The following is a 17,650-nucleotide window of genomic DNA, read 5'->3' as shown; positions in this document are numbered from 1 at the left end:
ACTGACACAGAGAAGGAGGAGAGCGGGGCCGGGGGAGGAAGGCGAACGCGCAGGCGCGGCCTGCCAGCCAATGAGGAGGCTAGCCCTGTCGGCGCTCGGCTAGTTACGCCTGCGGAGCTCTTTTCGCTCTCGCTCTCTGGCTCCTGCAACTCGCTGGTTCGGGGAAAGGTGACGCCGAAGGAGGAGGAGTGGGGGGAGGGGGGAGTCTGAGGATGTGCCGGAAGAAGCAGCACGTGCGCGGAGGGACCGGGAGAGGGGGCGGGGCCAGGGCGAGAGCGTGGTGTTGCGCTTGAGAAGCGTCGCCATCGGCGCGTAAGTCCGGGATGAGGGGGAGTTTTCCGTCCGCGTGGTGCTTTTCGGCGCAAGATGCGCGTCTGAGCGAACGGGGACGAGAGGGCGCGATCCTCTGCGTGCGTTGTTGCTGTGGCTGTTTAAATAAGCAATTCTCATTGAGTTGAGTTTAGTGCGACACTTTTTTTTGCTGCTACTGCTACTCTTATTTTTAAAAGGAGAAGTTGGGGGCAAGCGAAGAGAGGAGGTACAGACCAGATCGCAAGTGAAATCTCTTTCATATGCCGAGACTATACTGAATGGGCTTCACTGTTAAGAAAGCGTGCGACCTTAATAGCACGTGTGGCACTTGGTTGTGAGGGATCTGTGTCAAAGTATTTAGGATCTTTTTTTGAACGAGAGGTGCCAAATTTTCCAGTTTCCCTGGAAGTCCAGTCATTGCCTGCTTCTTGATTTTTCATACGGTACGGGCAGGATGTGGTTTCTTGGTGGTGAGGGCTGGATCTGCATTGAAGTCCGGATGTTCATGGTGACCCTTTTGTAGTTGCTCCTTGAGAACCATAAGCAACCCATAACCTGTTCGGAGTGTTGCTTCTGTGATCCTGGGGAATGAAAGGCAATCTGGCTAGCAGTTGCTATGTTTGGGGAAGATGTTGCGGTTAGTGACATCTAAGCGAGGCCACCTAAGTGAGGGCTGCAACGTGAAATAGGAACTTCCTGGTTCACAGCTCACACTCTTAACCCTACGTTAGCTCTTTCTTCATTGATGGCACAAACCAGAATGGATACAGAGAACCTGTGTTAAGGAGGTGCACCTGCATAAAATAATAAATTGTGGACTAGTAGCGCAGTTAATGCATACTTCAAGTTTTCCTTCTCAAAATCTTTTTATTTTATTTTAGATACTATCTTCATGGCTGCAATTTACTCTGGCATTCACCTGAAGCTAAAAAGTACAAAGACATCATGGGAGGACAAACTCAAGTTGGCTCAGTTTGCATGGATTTCTCATCAGTGCTTTCTTCCAAACAAAGAACAAGTAATGTGTTTTCATAAATGTACCCCTCCCACAAAAAATGATGTTCCAAATTAATTTTGTATATAGAATGCCTTGGTTCAACAGAGATAATGTTATTCAAGCCATTTTTTCATATCTAGCTAATACCCATTTCTAACTGGAAGTGGCAGGGAATACTTTGGTATTTCATTTCGTTCAATTTTTCATAAAAGGCTGTTGTTGTTATTTGTTTATTTATTTATTACCTGCCCTTTACCCTAAGGTTCAGGGTTAAAAACAGTTTAAATAACTTACAATCATACAAATAAGATTTATTACAAGAATGCCATCTTTGGTACATTACTGTAAATATGTGTATTCTCTCAAGGAAATCTGGGTTTCAGTAAATATGTAACACCTAGTTTTTGTAGCAACTGTACTGTCTTGCCTTTCCAAATAATGTTTTTTACACGTCACGATGGGGGTACATTCTACATTTGGATTTCCAGAGTATTAGCACACCTTGATTGCTATTTTATTTCCTAAAAGCCCCAGTTTAGACATCCTTCTGATCTCAGTGGGAGAGTTAAGCTTGTGCTCAATTCTCTTGCACTGAAACCAGTGGGACTTGAAAAGAACTTTACTGCTCCTGAATAGTGCTTTGAGACATCAAAATCCATGAATCCTCAGGCTCATTGCGCAAGCAGAAGTTGCTGCCCAGTCATTGCTGACAGGACTCGTTAAGTGAATCCTACCCATAGTTCTGGAGCATATGCAGAATTCCAGCTGAACTTGAACTTCTTGTTAGCGCTCTTGGAATCTTCCATGAAACTCCAGAGTAGCTTACACATGGTTTCTAGGCATTTTTTTTTCATCTGGACAGTGCATTATGTGTCCTCACGCCCCTTCTTTCCTCCCTCCCTCCACCTCCACCCCCTTTATCTTTAAAAGATGTAGAATGGCTATTATTAGTGTATAAATATATTTGTGAACACAGGTCTTGCTGGATTGGGTGTGCCATACCCTGGTTTCCTGTTCCAATAAGAAACTTGAATTGCCCAATGATATTGTTGAGAAGCTTTGGATGTACCTGGACAACATCCTTCATAGCAGGAAGCTGCAGAGTCTCTTCAAGGATGGAAAGACAATCACCCTACGTTTTTCAATTGCACAGGTAACTTGATGTGTAGATATGTTCAGGACAGTATGACTCTGTTTATCAGTGGGTAGTGTATAGTCCATGCTGGGCCTTTCTGACTGTCCCACCTCTTCCATCATAAGTTCCCCTCTAATTTTCTCTGGTAACCTCCGCTAACTGTTAGCAGCTGTTGCTCACCCTGACTGCCGTATTCCTCTAATATTGCGAATGTGCCTGCTTCCATATTTATATGTATTGGCTGCAGCTTGTATGTATATATAATCCTCATGTGCATGCGAGAAATTTGGTGTGGCTTCCAGTGAGGTCACAACTGCTTTGTTCCTCCCTGGTCTTTTTAAATCCTGTTTTGTGACAGGGCTTAGGACTTGCCGATCAGAAGGTTGGCGGTTCAAATTCCCGCGATGGGGTGAGCTCCTGTTGCTCGGTCCCAGCTCCTGCCAACCTAGCAATTCGAAAGCACGTCAAAGTGCAAGTAGATAGGTACTGCTCCAACGGGAAGGTAAACGGCGTTTCCGTGCGCTGCTCTGGTTCGCCAGAAGCGGCTTAGTCATGCTGGCCACATGACACGACACGGAAGCTGTACGCCGGCTCCCTCGGCCAATAAAGCGAGATGAGTGCTGCAACCCCAGAGTCGGTCACGACTGGACCTAATGGTCAGGGGTCCCTTTAACTTTACCTTTAAGACAAGGTTTGACCTAGCATGTTGTCTCTCCTTATGAACCACAAGCTGTAGCCCAAGATTCAGCCTTACCTTGATGTGTAAACAAGGCCATCTTGTGTATATTTATTCAGAAGCAAATCCCACTGAATACATTGGGATTTAACTCCCAGTACAATAGGGTTTGACTCCCAATAACTGGTTTTATGATTATAACTGTATAACAGATAGTTTTAGGCTGTAGCCCTAACTTATCTTGGGAGTAAGCCCCAGGGGAGTCAATAGGACTTGTTACTGACTAGGTTAGCACTGTGCTGTCAGTCTTTTATTGCCCAATAAATTCTGCAATCATGCAGGAAAATTAGCTCTGTAATTTTTTGAGAACATACTGCTTTGAACAATTTAGAACAAACATATTTAGGACATTAAAATATAGAATGTTTATAAGAACAAAATCTTTTCTGGTCACTTTTGAAGAACCTAATCTAAAACGTCACTAGAACAGGATATGCGGCAGAACAGCCTAGATGACGTTTAGAAAAGAGAATTTTTTCATTCTGCAGAAGCACAATGCAGCTTTTAGAATCAGTGTCACATTTGACTTTCAGAAAGACTGCATACTATGGTATCCCCCTCATCCACATGTTAGGGGTCTTTAGTTTGGCTGTCAGCAGGTCCTGGCTCCTCTTTCGTCAGGATCTAAGCTTACAAGGCACCTCAGTGGATTAATTGTCTTAGAGACAACAATATTTTTGTTGGAAGGGACACCAATACTGATGGCAGAGAGAGAGAGGGGTAAAGAATAATAATAGGTGATTTATTACATGATACATAAGCTGCAGTAAATATCTGTAACTCTAACCAAACATCTTGTAAGAAGACACTAGATGGAGAGCTTTTGACCTTCAGCTCCCCTAGTTATTGACCATTAGAGTATCATTTCCATGTAGAAGGTTGACCGTGAATTGTCTTTGATTCTTGTTTACTCTCCAGGTCATGAATGAAAAGCTTTCCACCTCTTACGCCCAAAAAACCTTGAGGGACGTTGGCACTGTGCTAAGTTGCTGTAGTGGCATCCTGTCTGTGCCCCCTCTCTCGATAGTTTACACTGCAAAATTTGAGCTCCTGGTGGACCTTCTGAGCAAGTTGTCCTGTCTGGCGTGTTGGCAGTTGTCATCAGAAGAGGCTGTGTCACCCCAGTTGCTTGAAGTCCTCCAGCTGACCTTCCAGCAGTACCTCCTGATTCAGAGGCAGCAGGCCAATGCGAACCGCGTATTTGGGCAAGTGACTAAGCAGCTGCTTCAGCCGTGCCTGCTCCTGAGGCATTTGCTCACTAGCGGGGCATGGACGCAGGCGGAAGACGGCCATCTGCGTCAGCATCAGAGCAAGGAGATCCGGAGCAGCATAGAAGCCCTGCTGGCGGCTGGTATTTTCCGGCCAGAACTCTTGCCGTCTTACAGTGAAGAGTTGCTGCAAGAGAAGGAGCCTCACGCCACAAGAAAAGGGGGTTTGAAACATCTCCTGCTGCCGGCCAGCACAATCCAGGCTAGATTAGAAGATGCTAGTTTTTGTCCTCCAGCTCTTCATGGGAAAGTGGTAGCAAACTCAGTGCCTCTGCTCTTTAAGTTGTTCCTAGAATCTTACAATAAGGCCGAAAACCACCTTGTCTGCTTCCACATGCTCACCAGGCTTTATCGCTGTCTAAGGATTTCCAACCTGCAAGAGGATCTTTGGATCAGCCAGTTTTCTCCGTCAGAGTGGACCTCGGAGCTCCTGGCCATGGAGCAGCTTTTGAACTCGGTGCTGAGCAACGGCATCTATAACGTTGCCGCGGATAGGATTCGGCACAAGGAAGTGCAGTTTCACTTTTACCGCCAGCTGGCACAGATTCTGGTGAGTCATTCCCAGCCTGCCATCCCTGCCTGGTTCAGGTGTCTCAAGGCCTTGATCTCCTTAAATCATTTGATTGTGGAGCCTGATTTGGACGACTTGGTGGCCTCTGCTTGGATTGATGCAGAGGTCTCTGAGCCGCGTACAAAAAAGGCTCAGGAGACACTCGTCGCGACTCTCTTCCACACTTACGCCAAGCTGCGCCAGTTCCAAAAGCTCTTTGAGGAGGTTCTGTCTGTCATCTGCCGTCCTGCTGCAGAGGAGCTGAGGCTCCCGGTTCTTCCTGCAGGCATCCGGGCCAAGCTCTGCGAGTGCCTCCTCGATCTGCCACCCAATCAGATCCTGGACATTGTGGCGCTCATACTGGAGAAGTGCCAGACTTTCCTTATACCTGATGTCAGAGGAGACTCTGACGTGGCCTCGAAGCTCCAGTCCATGAGCTCATTGCTGCATTCTGTTCTGTTCCATATGAGGAGCTTAGATGATTCCACCCCGTTGCCTGTTGTGCGTCGGACTCAGACTCTGATGGAGACGATGCAGAGGGAGGTGATCCGAGCTTTGTTTGTCCTGCTGACAGATTGCCAGGCAGAAGAAACGGAGCTGGAGCTTTGGGTAGAGAAAGTTGGTGGCTCTGCTCTCCTCCTTGCTTGCACTTGGGTAGCGGTCAATACTCTTTTCAGTTTAAATTGCCCAAAGTATGCCTCCCCGGTAGGCAAAACAACCTTGGCTCTTACTGATTCCACCGTAGGCAACTGGGACTTCTCGGCTGTCCTCCCTGGTTTGGATACGCAGTGCTGGGAGAAGATCACAAAGCTCTTAAGCTGTTCCTGCTCAGGGAGCAGATACTGTACAGAATGGCTGGTGCTTCAGAAAATGAAGATGATGCTGATGGAATCCAGCTCTCAGACAGAGGCATCCCACCAGGCTTTGCAGTGTGCTGGAGCTTTCATCCTTCAGTCTGGAAGATGTTGCACGAATGGAGAAGAGTCAGAGCCCTGGGATGGCAATGCAGGCGCAATAACTAGCCTCACTTACCCTACCGCTCATTGGCACCTCGTAGTCTCCAACCTTCCCATCCTGGCCCCCTATCTATCCATGAGTGATACATGGTACGTTGCAGGTGTGCTCCTGAAAACACTCTTGGCGAACCAGACACAGGCAGCCCCTGATGGTGACGGCAGCTCCTTAATCACCATTGGAAAGGTGTCTACAGATTTGCTGCATAGTCCTCTTCTTCCAGAACTGCGGGTGCTACATTCCTCTTTCCTAAGCCACATAGTCCAGCACTGTGCGAGCATCGTTGCCAACCAGCCTTTACAACAGCTGTCTGCAGAAGATGTGCCATGGTGTGAGTTTGACCCTTCTGGTTGCGGTGCCAGCACAGGGCCTAGCAGCGAACCTTCCATGTGCTGGACAGCAATGGAGAAAGCTGCTCAGATTATACTATCATCAGCAAAGGGGAGGGATTATGTGACCTTGGAAGAAGAGCACCTCAATAGGCTTTTGGGTTTGCTGGATATAATTTCGGCGTTGAATCTGGACAGCCTCTTTCCTTTGGGCCACACGCGGTGCTTCCTTTTGCTGTTATCTTTGGCTGCCAACACCAAGGCAAGCGTTGCTTGCAGCGAGGCCTTGTCTCTGAAGTTCAGGACAACCTGCTACCGTCTCCTGGCCTGCCTGCAGACAAGCAGGAACGCAAATTCGTCCTTCAAGGTCCTGCATGCCAGTGATGTTCTCGAAGCCGCCCTCTCCTCTGCATTTGCAGCGTGCAAGACTTCGGCCGGCGTTTCAGCAGCTGCTCCGTGGGATGAATTTCTATGCGGGGTCCAGGTCTTTTTGGAGCACTACCTTCAGTTCACTCTCGAGAGGAGGCAAAGTGTGAAGCTGAACCTGGAAAAGTTCATGTCGTTCCTAGCCACTTGCAAGCCGTGTGCAGCCAGCAGCGAACATGCTGAGAGCTGGAGCCCTGCTGCTGACCAGCTCCTCTTGGTGGCAGTAACAGCACAGTGTCAAGTTCTGACTTTGCACCTCCAGCACCTCCAGCAGCAGGGGAGCCATCAGGCTTCAGGAACACTGCCTGTTTTGCTGGAACAGGCAGTGCTGCAGACGGGAGCAACCATCCAGCTCTGCCTTAGAAATCACACAAAAGGCCAGCCGTTGCCTTTGGTGTTCCTGCCGTGCATTACTACCCTTCTGAAAGCAGATTCTTTTCTTGCGCAGTCGGTGACGGGGGAGAATGCGCAAAAAAGCCCCGCACAGCCGAGCAAATGCCAGCAGCTGTCTCACCGCGAATTGTATCAACGTTTCTACATTCAGCTCTTGAGAGAACTTGACTTGGCTGGTGGCAACGTCCAGTTTCTTCGCTCTGCACTGCAGTTCCTAACTGCCTTCTGTTCCATGCCCGAACTGTATCCTGCACAAGCAACTTCCATTGTTGCATTTCACTCCATCAGAAAACTACTTGCAGGTAACAACTGGTTATCCTTCCTACTCTCTCAACCCTTTGCTACACATGGAAGCATTAAGGGAGTCTGTGAGTTACAACGTTGGTACAGACATCCAGCTTGGGGATGGGGAACCTTAGACCTTCCAAAAGTAGATGGACTACAACTCCCCTCAGCTCCAGCCACTGTGGTCTACAGTCAGTAATGATGGGAGTTGTAGTCGAAGGGCCACAGGCTCCCTACCTGGCTGATAGCTGCTGCTTAATAGCACAGCCCTACTTGCTGTCGTGCATTGTACCACCCACCCTGTCCTATAGCCACTTCACTCTGCAAGATCCCATCTCTTTGTTGTACTAGGCAAGGAAAATCATGATGATGTTCCCTTAGAGAGTTCAGAATCAAGGTCATGTGTCAGGAGAAGCCCGGGCCACCTGTTCTTCTCCTTAGCCTCAGGCTTTTGAAAGGAATAGGGATCCTACCCACATAAGAAGCACTTACTCTCTTTGATGGAAGCTTGTGTGTGATGAAAGATACAAAGAAAAGGCTATGGAGTAAACCCTACACAAATAGAGTGGTGTCCCTAAGACGGTTGGATGGCGCCTTGTACTCCTCCTTCCAGCCAAATGTTTTGTTCTGCTTTCCTTTGGACCATATAAGTGAGACTGAGGGGAGTCTTGCCATCTGAGCAGCCCAGGACCTCCATATACATTGCCCAGGCTTTCGTCCTAGAGAGATCATTTTGGTGCTGCTAATGCAGCAAAAACAATGCAGGAGGCAGCCATTACGGGTCTCTGCAGCCACAGCAGGCACAGTGCTTCTCCAGCAGTTTCATTTCACCCTCAGAGAGGCACTCCATTGTCTCTCGAGACAGGTGGATGCCAAGAACTTCAGCAGAAGTTCAGAAAAGCGTTACGATTCATGCAAACCCATTTTGTGAATTGTTCTTAAAATGATTCAGAACCCAGCAGCCTCCAGCGGGCCTGGAGTTTGGATGATAGTGTTGTCTTTCATTATTGCAGGTCCTGGAGTCACCGTCCAAGTGATTCGAGATCTGGAAGTGCAGCTGACAGAACTGATGGCCCAGCTGGTGGAGAATTGTACCCCTGACGACTTTTGTGCCATGTTGAGGGTGGTGCTTGAGGGATTAGATGTTCGCAATATTTGGAAACAAAATCATGAAGTAGGGGGAAATGATTTACTTCTCTTTTAAACTTCTCATATGCATCACAACTGTTTATTGCCCATCCTACTCCTTGCTATGACATTACATAGCAACCATATGACAGGAAGCACTTTTTTTACTACTCTTATGTGGAAAGGAGGTATCAGAATGTGTAGCATTGAAACTGGCATGTTTGGGCATCTTAGGCTGGCTTCTACAGAATCAAACTATTTAATCTCAGGATGAGGAACAACCTCTGGTCTTACAGATATTGTTGCTCTCCTCTAACTTCCCTTGGTATTGGGGATGATAGGAGTTGTAGTTCACAAACATCTGGCAGGCCAATTCCTGATTTAACCAGTGTTGCCTATTCTGTGTGGCACTGGCTCTCCCAAGATCTCAGGTTGAGATCTTTTCTCAGATCTACTGCCTGATGTTTGCTTTCTTTGGCGATGCTGGAAATTGAAGCTGGGACCTGCTCAGGACAACCCATTGAGTTATGGTCCTTTCCCAAAGCGCTTTAGCCTTTCATTTGTAAATACTGTAAATGGGGAATTGGGCCTCTAGTACAGATCCTACTCTGTTTACGTGCTAATATCTCAAGTTTTCAAATGCTTGTCCTTGCGTTACTAAAACCACATGCACCAGAAAAGTATTGGCAGAGTTGGGGGTAACCTGTGGGGGTTGCAGAAATAAACATATATTTAGGGAAAGGAATAATGCCCTAAAAGAGCCCAGTAAGGACAGTGTTCAGTGGCCACAGAAGGAAAAGCCTGAAAACCAGTGTGTCTGTGTGGAGAAAGAGGGGGAAATGGAAATGGAAAAAGGAGGTCTGAGGAAGAGACATATTAAAAAATATTTTACATGTCTAGAAAAAAATGTATAACGCAGAGTCTGAACTCTTATTTTGATGGACTTAAATTTTATTCATTTCCATGGAACTGTGATTGTACCTAACTTTCCCGGGGTTGCACCCTTTCACTTTCACGTCTCCTGTTTGAAATGTTTGTTTTTCTTTTGTGCAGGAAGCATTGTCGGCTGTTACTCTAGTCAAAGTGCTGCTTGGCTGCCCTTTAAGCAGAGAGAAAGAGAAAGCGTTCTGGTTTTCCAGTCCCCGGATAATCACTGCTTTAGTTGTGAGTATCTCTGCAGCCAGAACTGTGGTGCTTCAGAGCCTATCTGTGCTACTGACACTAATGCACTCCCCGCATGTCTTTTATTCCCAAGGAGTGTGTGGTGGGGAGCTGGTGTTGTTGATCGGACTCCAACTCCCATCATTGGCCAAGCTGGCTGGGGCTGATGGGAGCCGGAGTTCGGCAGTGTCTGGAGCACCACAGGTTCCCCACCCCGATGTGTACATGAGTAGATGGAAAGTGAGGAGCTACACTTGTTGGGACCATGCCCTTTCCAAGCTTTAGTTTTGCAACATGGCTGGATTTGTGCACTTCTGTATGGGAGTGATAGCACTCCACTTCCAAAGAATCATAAAGGGAGGGAGGAATTGTTTCTCCAAATGGGGACTGGATGAGTGTTCCAGACCTAGGGTTACACAGTGGGAGAATATGAAGCCACTCTGGACATTGGAGTGTGTTAAAGTTGCACTAAGGGGACGTTCTGTCAGCTCAATGATTTCTCCTTGTGCAAAGGAATCTTCACCCCCTCTCCCCACACAACTCTCCCACTCAACCCTCAAGAGCATAGCAGATTTGGGCACAGGGCAGGATACGTGTCAAGGGAAGAGAGGGGGTAAATTATATTGTGTATGCAATGAATATATAGATGAATTGATGAAGCAGTTGCAATTCCAGCAGAAAATAGTAACCCTCCTTCTTTTCACTTAAAAAAAATAAAAATAAAATTGTTTGTGCTCCAGAACTAAGATACCTAACAGGGGAGTGCATAGCCATCATAACATAAACCAAAAATGGAAAAAGTTAAGTATTTACAAAGTGGTACAGAAGGGAGGGGAAGGGAATTGCTGGCCGCATCAGAGACGTTCAATAGGTTCCTGTGATGCAGGTACAAATAGAAGTTGCAGGAGCGATGAAATGTCCATTCTGGGGAAACATCATCTTTCCGAATTTCAGAACATCACTCATCCAGCGCTAGGGAGATGTAGTATCCCAGCAGGTGATGTGCAACCTTGAGACTCTTGGTGTGTGTGTGTGTGCAGAAAACAGAGTTACCTCTATTGAGCTAGAAAGAAATGGTAGCACAGAAGGGCCTTCGATTTCTGCCTATATTGCTTGGTAGGTCCTTCTGCCGTAAACGTACATAAACTTTTACAAAGTCAGATTTCGGGTGTCTTGGATACAGAACTATGGATCTTCATTCACTTACCAGTATTCCTTCTGTTGGAGAAAACCACATGTGCCTCCGGAAGCTCTGCTTCATTGTTTGATGGCAGCAGAAGCTTGCCAGGAAAGGACACGGTAGAGAAACAGGGGCACACATCCTTTCCTACAGCTGCTGCTTCTTTCTTTCCTTTTTGACTCAGATGCAAATGAAAGAGGCATCTCAAGATCCAAAGCGCATACCCATCCTCGTAGTACCTATACTGGAGACAGTGGCAGCCCTCCTAAGGCAAGGAGAAGGCGTTCTCTCTAATCCGCATCATGTCACCCTGGTGTTCAATATTCTTCTGACTGTCCCTCTCGACCAAAGGGAGTATGGGAACATCTTCCTGGGAATTCACGAGGTTCTCTTTTCCATCCTGCAGTGTCATCCTAAGGTAACGAAGGGGGCAGAGTTCATATGTTGATTTTGATGTGTTTTTATCCTTTTTCCTAAGGTCTAGAAGTTGCCGGGCAACAACTCCCATCATCATGATTTTATTTATTAATTCCATTTCTAGCCCACCTTTCCCCATAAGGAGCTCAAAGTGGCATGCATAGCATTCCTCCCCATTTTATCCTCACAACCACCTACAGGTAGCTTAGCCTAAGAGAGTGTGATTGGTCCCAGGTCACCCCTTCAGCTTTGTGACCGGCTTGTGTATTGAGAAGGACAGATGGAGGGATGTTGCATCCAAAACTGGATTGTGAGTTTTAGGCCCCGTTAAATATTTTTACAGTTGATTTTCTACTAGCTTGTCACTCGCCCTTTGGTCATACTGCGATGGGAGGGTGGGAGATAAAGTTGGCAAATAAATCTGTTTTGAAGTTAAAACACGGATTGCCTTTTGTTCCAGTGCTTCAGTGTTGTATTTAATTGGTTTGCAGGTGATGCTCAAAGCAGCTCCATCTTTCTTGAACAGTTTCCATAGACTGGTTATTTCAGTTATGCACGAGGGGAAACAGAAAGGAGACAGAGGTCTGGTATTTTATTTGGATCCCATTCTATTCCTACCTTGTGATCCTGACCTATGCATAAAAACACTTTTGCATAGCGGATCCAGCTACATCTTGCAAGATTTGAAGTTTAGCAGCACAAACTGGAAAATGTTTATTCCAAAATATGTCTTGTTTTTGCTCAGTAGGGCTTACATCCTAAAAAGTGCATCCTAAATTAACTAGTGTCGTGCAGTGGCTTTGTGTGAGAGAGTGCTCATTTATGGAAAGGTGAATCATATTCAGTAGTGGGTGGGGGCAATGATCACACCAAGAACCAGTAAGACCTCACTCCTTGAGGTGGAAGCCTATCCCAACGACCACAACATAGAGAGAAGGGATGGTACATCAACCTTTGTCTCTGGTCTCTCATTGGCTTTTCCTGATTGGCCAGTCACCTTCCATTGGAAGAAAGCTTGCCTGCCCCTGGTGTATGGAACTGCAGCCGAAGTACTTCAGTGAACATGCAAGGTCATGTTTCTTTCTATTCTCCTTCACAGCACTAAAATTTGCCCTGCACAGGTCAGGAGGGAGTTCCTGTTACACAGTCTCATTGTTTTCATATGCATACATTCTATTCAGCCCCTTATTTCCCTCATTTTGTTAACAGTTTATAACAGGCTGCAGAAACGGTTGTGTTTGGTTGATTTTTGGTTTGTTCCTGTATTTTACAGGGGGGCGGGTGGGAGAATCACGAAAGGATTAAAAAATAAAACTCTGACTTTAAACTTTGCTTTCCAAGGGATCACAGATGAATTTGAAGTTATACTGAAGTGTGCCCACTTGGTGGAGCGTATGTATTCTTATATTGCTGCAAAAACAGAAGAATTCACTGTGTTATCTTCCTTCATTGTGGCCCAGTATGTAATTGAACTGCAGAAGGTAATAATCAGCTATTTATTATTTATTTGTAAGAATGGAAAAGAGGGGAGTATAATGATTATATATTCCTTGTGCATCAAACGCCATAAATAGAGTGCAAAAAGATTCTGGAGCATTAAGAGATGCTTGCAATTAAGGTAGGTTTTTAATTAGAATTTGGAAACTAGCCACCAGCCACGACGGCTGCCTACTACCGCCGCTAATGGAGGTGGTCAGGGGTTGGCACCGTGAGAACAGGGTGATGGGATAGATGGGCCTTTGGCCTGATCCATCAGGGCCTTTTCTTACGTTCTTAAACCTCAGTTTAAAGTGGGGTTTCTGATTCTGGTTTGGAGGTGAACTATGGTGTGCACTTACCATAGTTTGACTGGTTCAGGACCTTGGCAAAGTGTGGTTACAGCAAACCCAGACAGTGCAGGGAAGGGAATCATGACCTTGCAAGGCTGAAGCCTGTTCCTGACATCGGAACCTGTGTCTTTGTTGCGGAAAGACTAGCTGTTTTTTGGGTCTGCTTCTCGGCAGGTGCTCTGTTGTCTTTCTTTCTCTGCTTTCACCCCCTCTCATAATAATAATAATAATAATAATAATAATAATAATAATAATAATCTTTATTATTTATACATACAGTGGTACCTCAGGTTACATACGTTTCAGGTTACATACACTTCAGGTTACAGACTCCGCTAACCCAGAAATAGTGCTTCTGGTTAAGAACTTTGCTTCAGGATGAGAACAGAAATCGTGCTCCGGCGGCAGCGGCAGCAGGAGGCCCCATTAGCTAAAGTGGTGCTTCAGGTTAAGAACAGTTTCGGGTTAAGAACCGATATCCGGAACGAATTAAGTACTTAACCCGAGGTACCACTGTATATCATAGGAGAGGTACATGCTAGGTTGCCCTGTAACAAAGTATCAGGGTGGCTTACAATAAGGAATAAAAGCAAATTTAAATTCAATGGCAAGAACACATGCAACATTAAAAGTGTACTACATTTTAGTGTTGAGATTTTTCAGTTTTTTCAGCAGGTCTGCCGGTTCCCTGGAACTCTTGCAGGGAGGGAACCGCCAGAAGGCCCTCGGAGCTGGACCATGGGGGTGGAGACGCTCCTTCAGTTATACTGGACCGAGGCTGTTTAGGGCTTTAAAGGTCAGCACCAACACTTTAAAATGTGCTTGGAAACGTACCAGGAGCCAATGTAGGTCTTTCAGGGCCGATGTTATATGGTCTCAGCGGCCGCTCCCAGTCACCAGTCTAGCTGCTGCATTCTGGATTAGTTGTAGTTTCCAGGTCACCTTCAAAGGTAGAGCACATTGCAGTAGTCCAAGCTACTACAAACAAACATCCCATCCCTTTTAACATACAGTTCGTTAACCAGGTGTTTCATCCCTAGTTTACATACTAATTTGAGCATCCATTTTTCCAGTTCAGGGAATAATAAGTGAAGGAGGATTCTGAATTTTGTGTGGAAGCAAGCTTTTCCCCCCAGTTCCCCCTCCCCATTTATTTTTATTTAAAATATTTCTATACTGCTCTTATTAAATGTTGCCAGGATAGTCCACAGCAATGCAACAAAATTCTATTGAAAATACTATAATATACATCAGAATCCATGGAACACAAGCCGAATAGCACTTAGGCTCAGCATTCATAACCTGCTAGCACCTGGGTGAGCTGAAATGCCTTTCGCAACCATTGGAAGAAGATGGCACTTGCTTTATTCCAGACAGGAGTTAGTTCCGCAATTTGGGTGCCATAGTGGAAAAGGCCGTCCCTCTGGGTTGCATCGGGACAGACCTCAGCAAGTCGTGGTTCAACAAGGTGAGCGTAACTAAAAGTTCTTGGCATACGGGCAGGTCTCTGTTGGAAAAGGAGTTCCTTCAGATATCAAAGTCCCAAGCTGTTTAGGGCTCCATGCATCAACACAAGAACCTTAGATCTGCCTCAGCAGCAAATTGGCAGCCCGTGCAGGTTTTGTCCCCCCCCCCCCCCCCGAAAAAAAGCACGTCACATGCTCATCTTAGGTTGCCCTGCTCAGCAACCTCACCACTAGCTGCAGCTCCTGAAACAGTTTTAAGGGCAGCCCCCCCACCCCCATGGAGCACATTGTAATCATTTATTCGATTTCTTTCTTGCCGTTCACCATAAAGTCCAAGGGCGGTGACAGCAATTTAAAATGCAGTCTGCTCTGCGAATGTTTAGCATCAGCATGGCAGCTTGCTGCAGTTTTTCCAGCTTTAGGGGGAGCTTTTTCAAGAGGGTGTTGTATTTCAGGTGCAAAATCAAGGCCAGTTGTTGGCTGCTGGAACCCCATTAAACAGGTACATATAAAGATGAACGGTTTTTCTTGGTAATAATGATTCCCCAGCCATCTCGGATGATGCGCGTTGGTCATTTTGTTCTTCGAAGGCAGCTTCCACTGAAAACTGCATGAACTGTCTCAGCGATTAGAAGTTCACTTCATTAGGAAAGAGTTTATTACTTGCCTGGGGAAGAGAAGGGAAGCCTGGATTTTAATGACAGCCTCTAGTTTAATTTCCATTATTCTAGGAACTTAGTGCGACAGGTCTGGAAGCATGAAGCTAATTTGGGCTTTTGGCGCATGGAGGGAGGAAAGGAGAGGATCTCTCTGTGGCAGAAAATAGCACAATCTCCCCTTGGGGCCAGAAATCTTGGCAGGAAGATGCTTCCAGGGTGACATTTGAGTGCAGAGATTGTGCCAGTTGTGGGGAAGGCTGGAAGGGAACAGCCAGCGCTCAGGTGTGGAAGATTTTTATAGCCAGTTCTGATGATTGACAGGCTTAGAAGTGCTTAAGAGGATAATAGATAATGAGTGCATATCCTGCCTGAGGAGGTGACAGTGGAAGAAGAGTGTGTTCGTATGTGTTTATGTGCATCATCACTTTCAGGGCTAGAAACGTTATAAAGCAAAGCTGGTTTAATGAAGTGAATGGTCTCTTCTGCATCTACTGTCTTCTCTATAAAGAACAGCCGTGTTCTCAATTTTTGTTCTATTATTCGTTACATACTGATGAACTGCATGTTTTGGATATATTGTCTTGAATTTGAAGGATGATTTCAAAAACAATATACCACTGAGTGAAACCAATATCATGGCCTGCTCCTCATACTGGTCCTGGGCGATATATCGATATATCGCCCAGGCCTGTTACTGAGGAGCTGCCCCAACTGTCTGTGACTTCGCAGCTCACCTGGCCTGCTGCCACTGTAGTTCACAGCGCCACCTGTTGTCAGCCAAGCAAACGGCTACATGACAACAGCCTTAGGGAAGTACAGTGGTACCTCGGGTTACATACGCTTCAGGTTACAGACTCTGCTAACCTAGAAATAGTGCTTCAGGTTAAGAACGTTGCTTCAGGATGAGAACAGAAATCGTGCTCCAGCGGTGCGGCGGCAACAGGAAGCCCCATTAGCTAAAGTGGTGCTTCAGGTTAAGAACAATTTCAGGTTAAGTACGGACCTCCGGAACGAATTAAGTACTTAACCCGAGGTACCACTGTATATCATAGGAGAGGTACATGCTAGGTTGCCCTGTAACAAAGTTGTCAGGGTGGCTTACAATAAGGAATAAAAGCAAATTTAAATTCAATGGCAAGAACACATGCAACATTAAAAGTGTACTACATTTTGGTGTTGAGATTTTTCAGTTTTTCAGCAGGTCTTACAAAATTTCAGGTTGTGTTTTTGTACATTAGGTAACCTGCTGGACACATAAGCTACTGTATTGCCTCAGAGCTTTTACTTATGAGTGTTGTGTGTGTGTTTAATAAGTGTTGTGTGTGTTTAATAACACGTTTTAATGAGTCATTGTGTTCCCTCTAGGTGACTTTGCACCCAGCTGTAAAGAAACATCTAACTGAGGGGATTTATCACATCCTAGATCTTTGTGTGGAGCGTGATATCAAGTTCTTAAATGCGTCCTTACCAGTGGGAGTGAGAGAAGTTTTCAAGGAACTGTATCACGATTATTCTCACTACCACAAAGCTCTAAAGCAAGGGGATGAAAAGTACACAGCATGAGCTACCTATTGTCTACCTGCTGCTTTGAAATCTCACAGAGGACTATCTTTCAAGGTGATGAGCACTTGCTGTTCTTAAGGTTTGTGTACTTAGTATCTGAAATCTAGAGGCTGTGTTCATCTGGACAGGTGCCCATATCAACTTCTGTGTAGGTGACTGACAGATGTATGCTTTCCTAATGATTGCAAGCATGTTTTGAAGAAGAAATTGCTTACTCGGTAAAGAGATGCTGGAGTCAGAACCTTCAAGAGACAATGCAGTCTTCTTTTGTTGTAGGCAATAGGTATTCATGTAGAACAACACGTGGAAATAAATCATGTTTTTGGTTTATATGTTTTTTATATTGAGACCAAGAAAACCACTCCCTGCATTGTGCTGTAATTGTGAGAGCTTGTTAATTAATTAATTGATTAATTAAATTAATTAATTAATAAACCTAATAATTCTTTCTTTTTTAAAAAATTAAGAGTTGTGGCTCTTCATTACACTTAACACTGGTCTTAATATTTCTGATGTTATATGCTGTCTACATGCAATTTTGACACTGGCCTGTAGGTGAGCAGCAGTTGTTCTCTGATAAACAGGACTCTCAGACTGGTGTGCTACCCAGGGAGCATAGCTCTGTGGTGGCTGCACCTTCAGAAACTCCCAGGTAGGAAAGTCACCTTTCTTAGCCTTTCTGCATATCCCTCAGCATTCATGGTTCATGATGTTTCTACACAGCTCCACAGTCGTAACCATCTGTGCATACCAGAGATACTAATCTTCTTCATGCTTCCATATCTGATTATTCTTGGATAGG

General features: G+C 45.6%; 1 protein-coding gene across 6 annotated transcripts; it reads left to right on the top strand.

The window, feature by feature from the left end:
- The first annotated feature begins 52 nt into the window (after nucleotides 1–52).
- URB2 (URB2 ribosome biogenesis homolog) lies at nucleotides 53–17,178 on the top strand. 6 transcript variants are annotated; one of them, XM_053382497.1, is made up of 10 exons: nucleotides 53–168; nucleotides 1,194–1,330; nucleotides 2,286–2,462; nucleotides 4,099–7,462; nucleotides 8,459–8,619; nucleotides 9,627–9,737; nucleotides 11,099–11,332; nucleotides 11,823–11,913; nucleotides 12,673–12,812; nucleotides 16,651–17,178. In XM_053382497.1, the coding sequence occupies exons 2-10, from the start codon at nucleotides 1,205–1,207 to the stop codon at nucleotides 16,846–16,848; spliced, it is 4,602 nt and encodes a 1,533-aa protein (XP_053238472.1). In that variant the 5' UTR covers nucleotides 53–168; nucleotides 1,194–1,204; the 3' UTR covers nucleotides 16,849–17,178. The 6 variants fall into 6 exon arrangements, with proteins under 6 accessions (XP_053238472.1, XP_053238469.1, XP_053238468.1 ...); XM_053382494.1 differs by lacking the exon at nucleotides 53–168 and adding an exon at nucleotides 197–312; XM_053382493.1 differs by lacking the exon at nucleotides 53–168 and adding an exon at nucleotides 319–453.
- The last annotated feature ends 472 nt before the right edge of the window (nucleotides 17,179–17,650 follow it).

Source organism: Podarcis raffonei, chromosome 3, assembly GCF_027172205.1.
Source record: "Podarcis raffonei isolate rPodRaf1 chromosome 3, rPodRaf1.pri, whole genome shotgun sequence".
In the NCBI taxonomy this organism is placed as follows: domain Eukaryota; kingdom Metazoa; phylum Chordata; class Lepidosauria; order Squamata; family Lacertidae; genus Podarcis; species Podarcis raffonei.
This window is presented reverse-complemented; position numbering and strand designations above follow the sequence as displayed.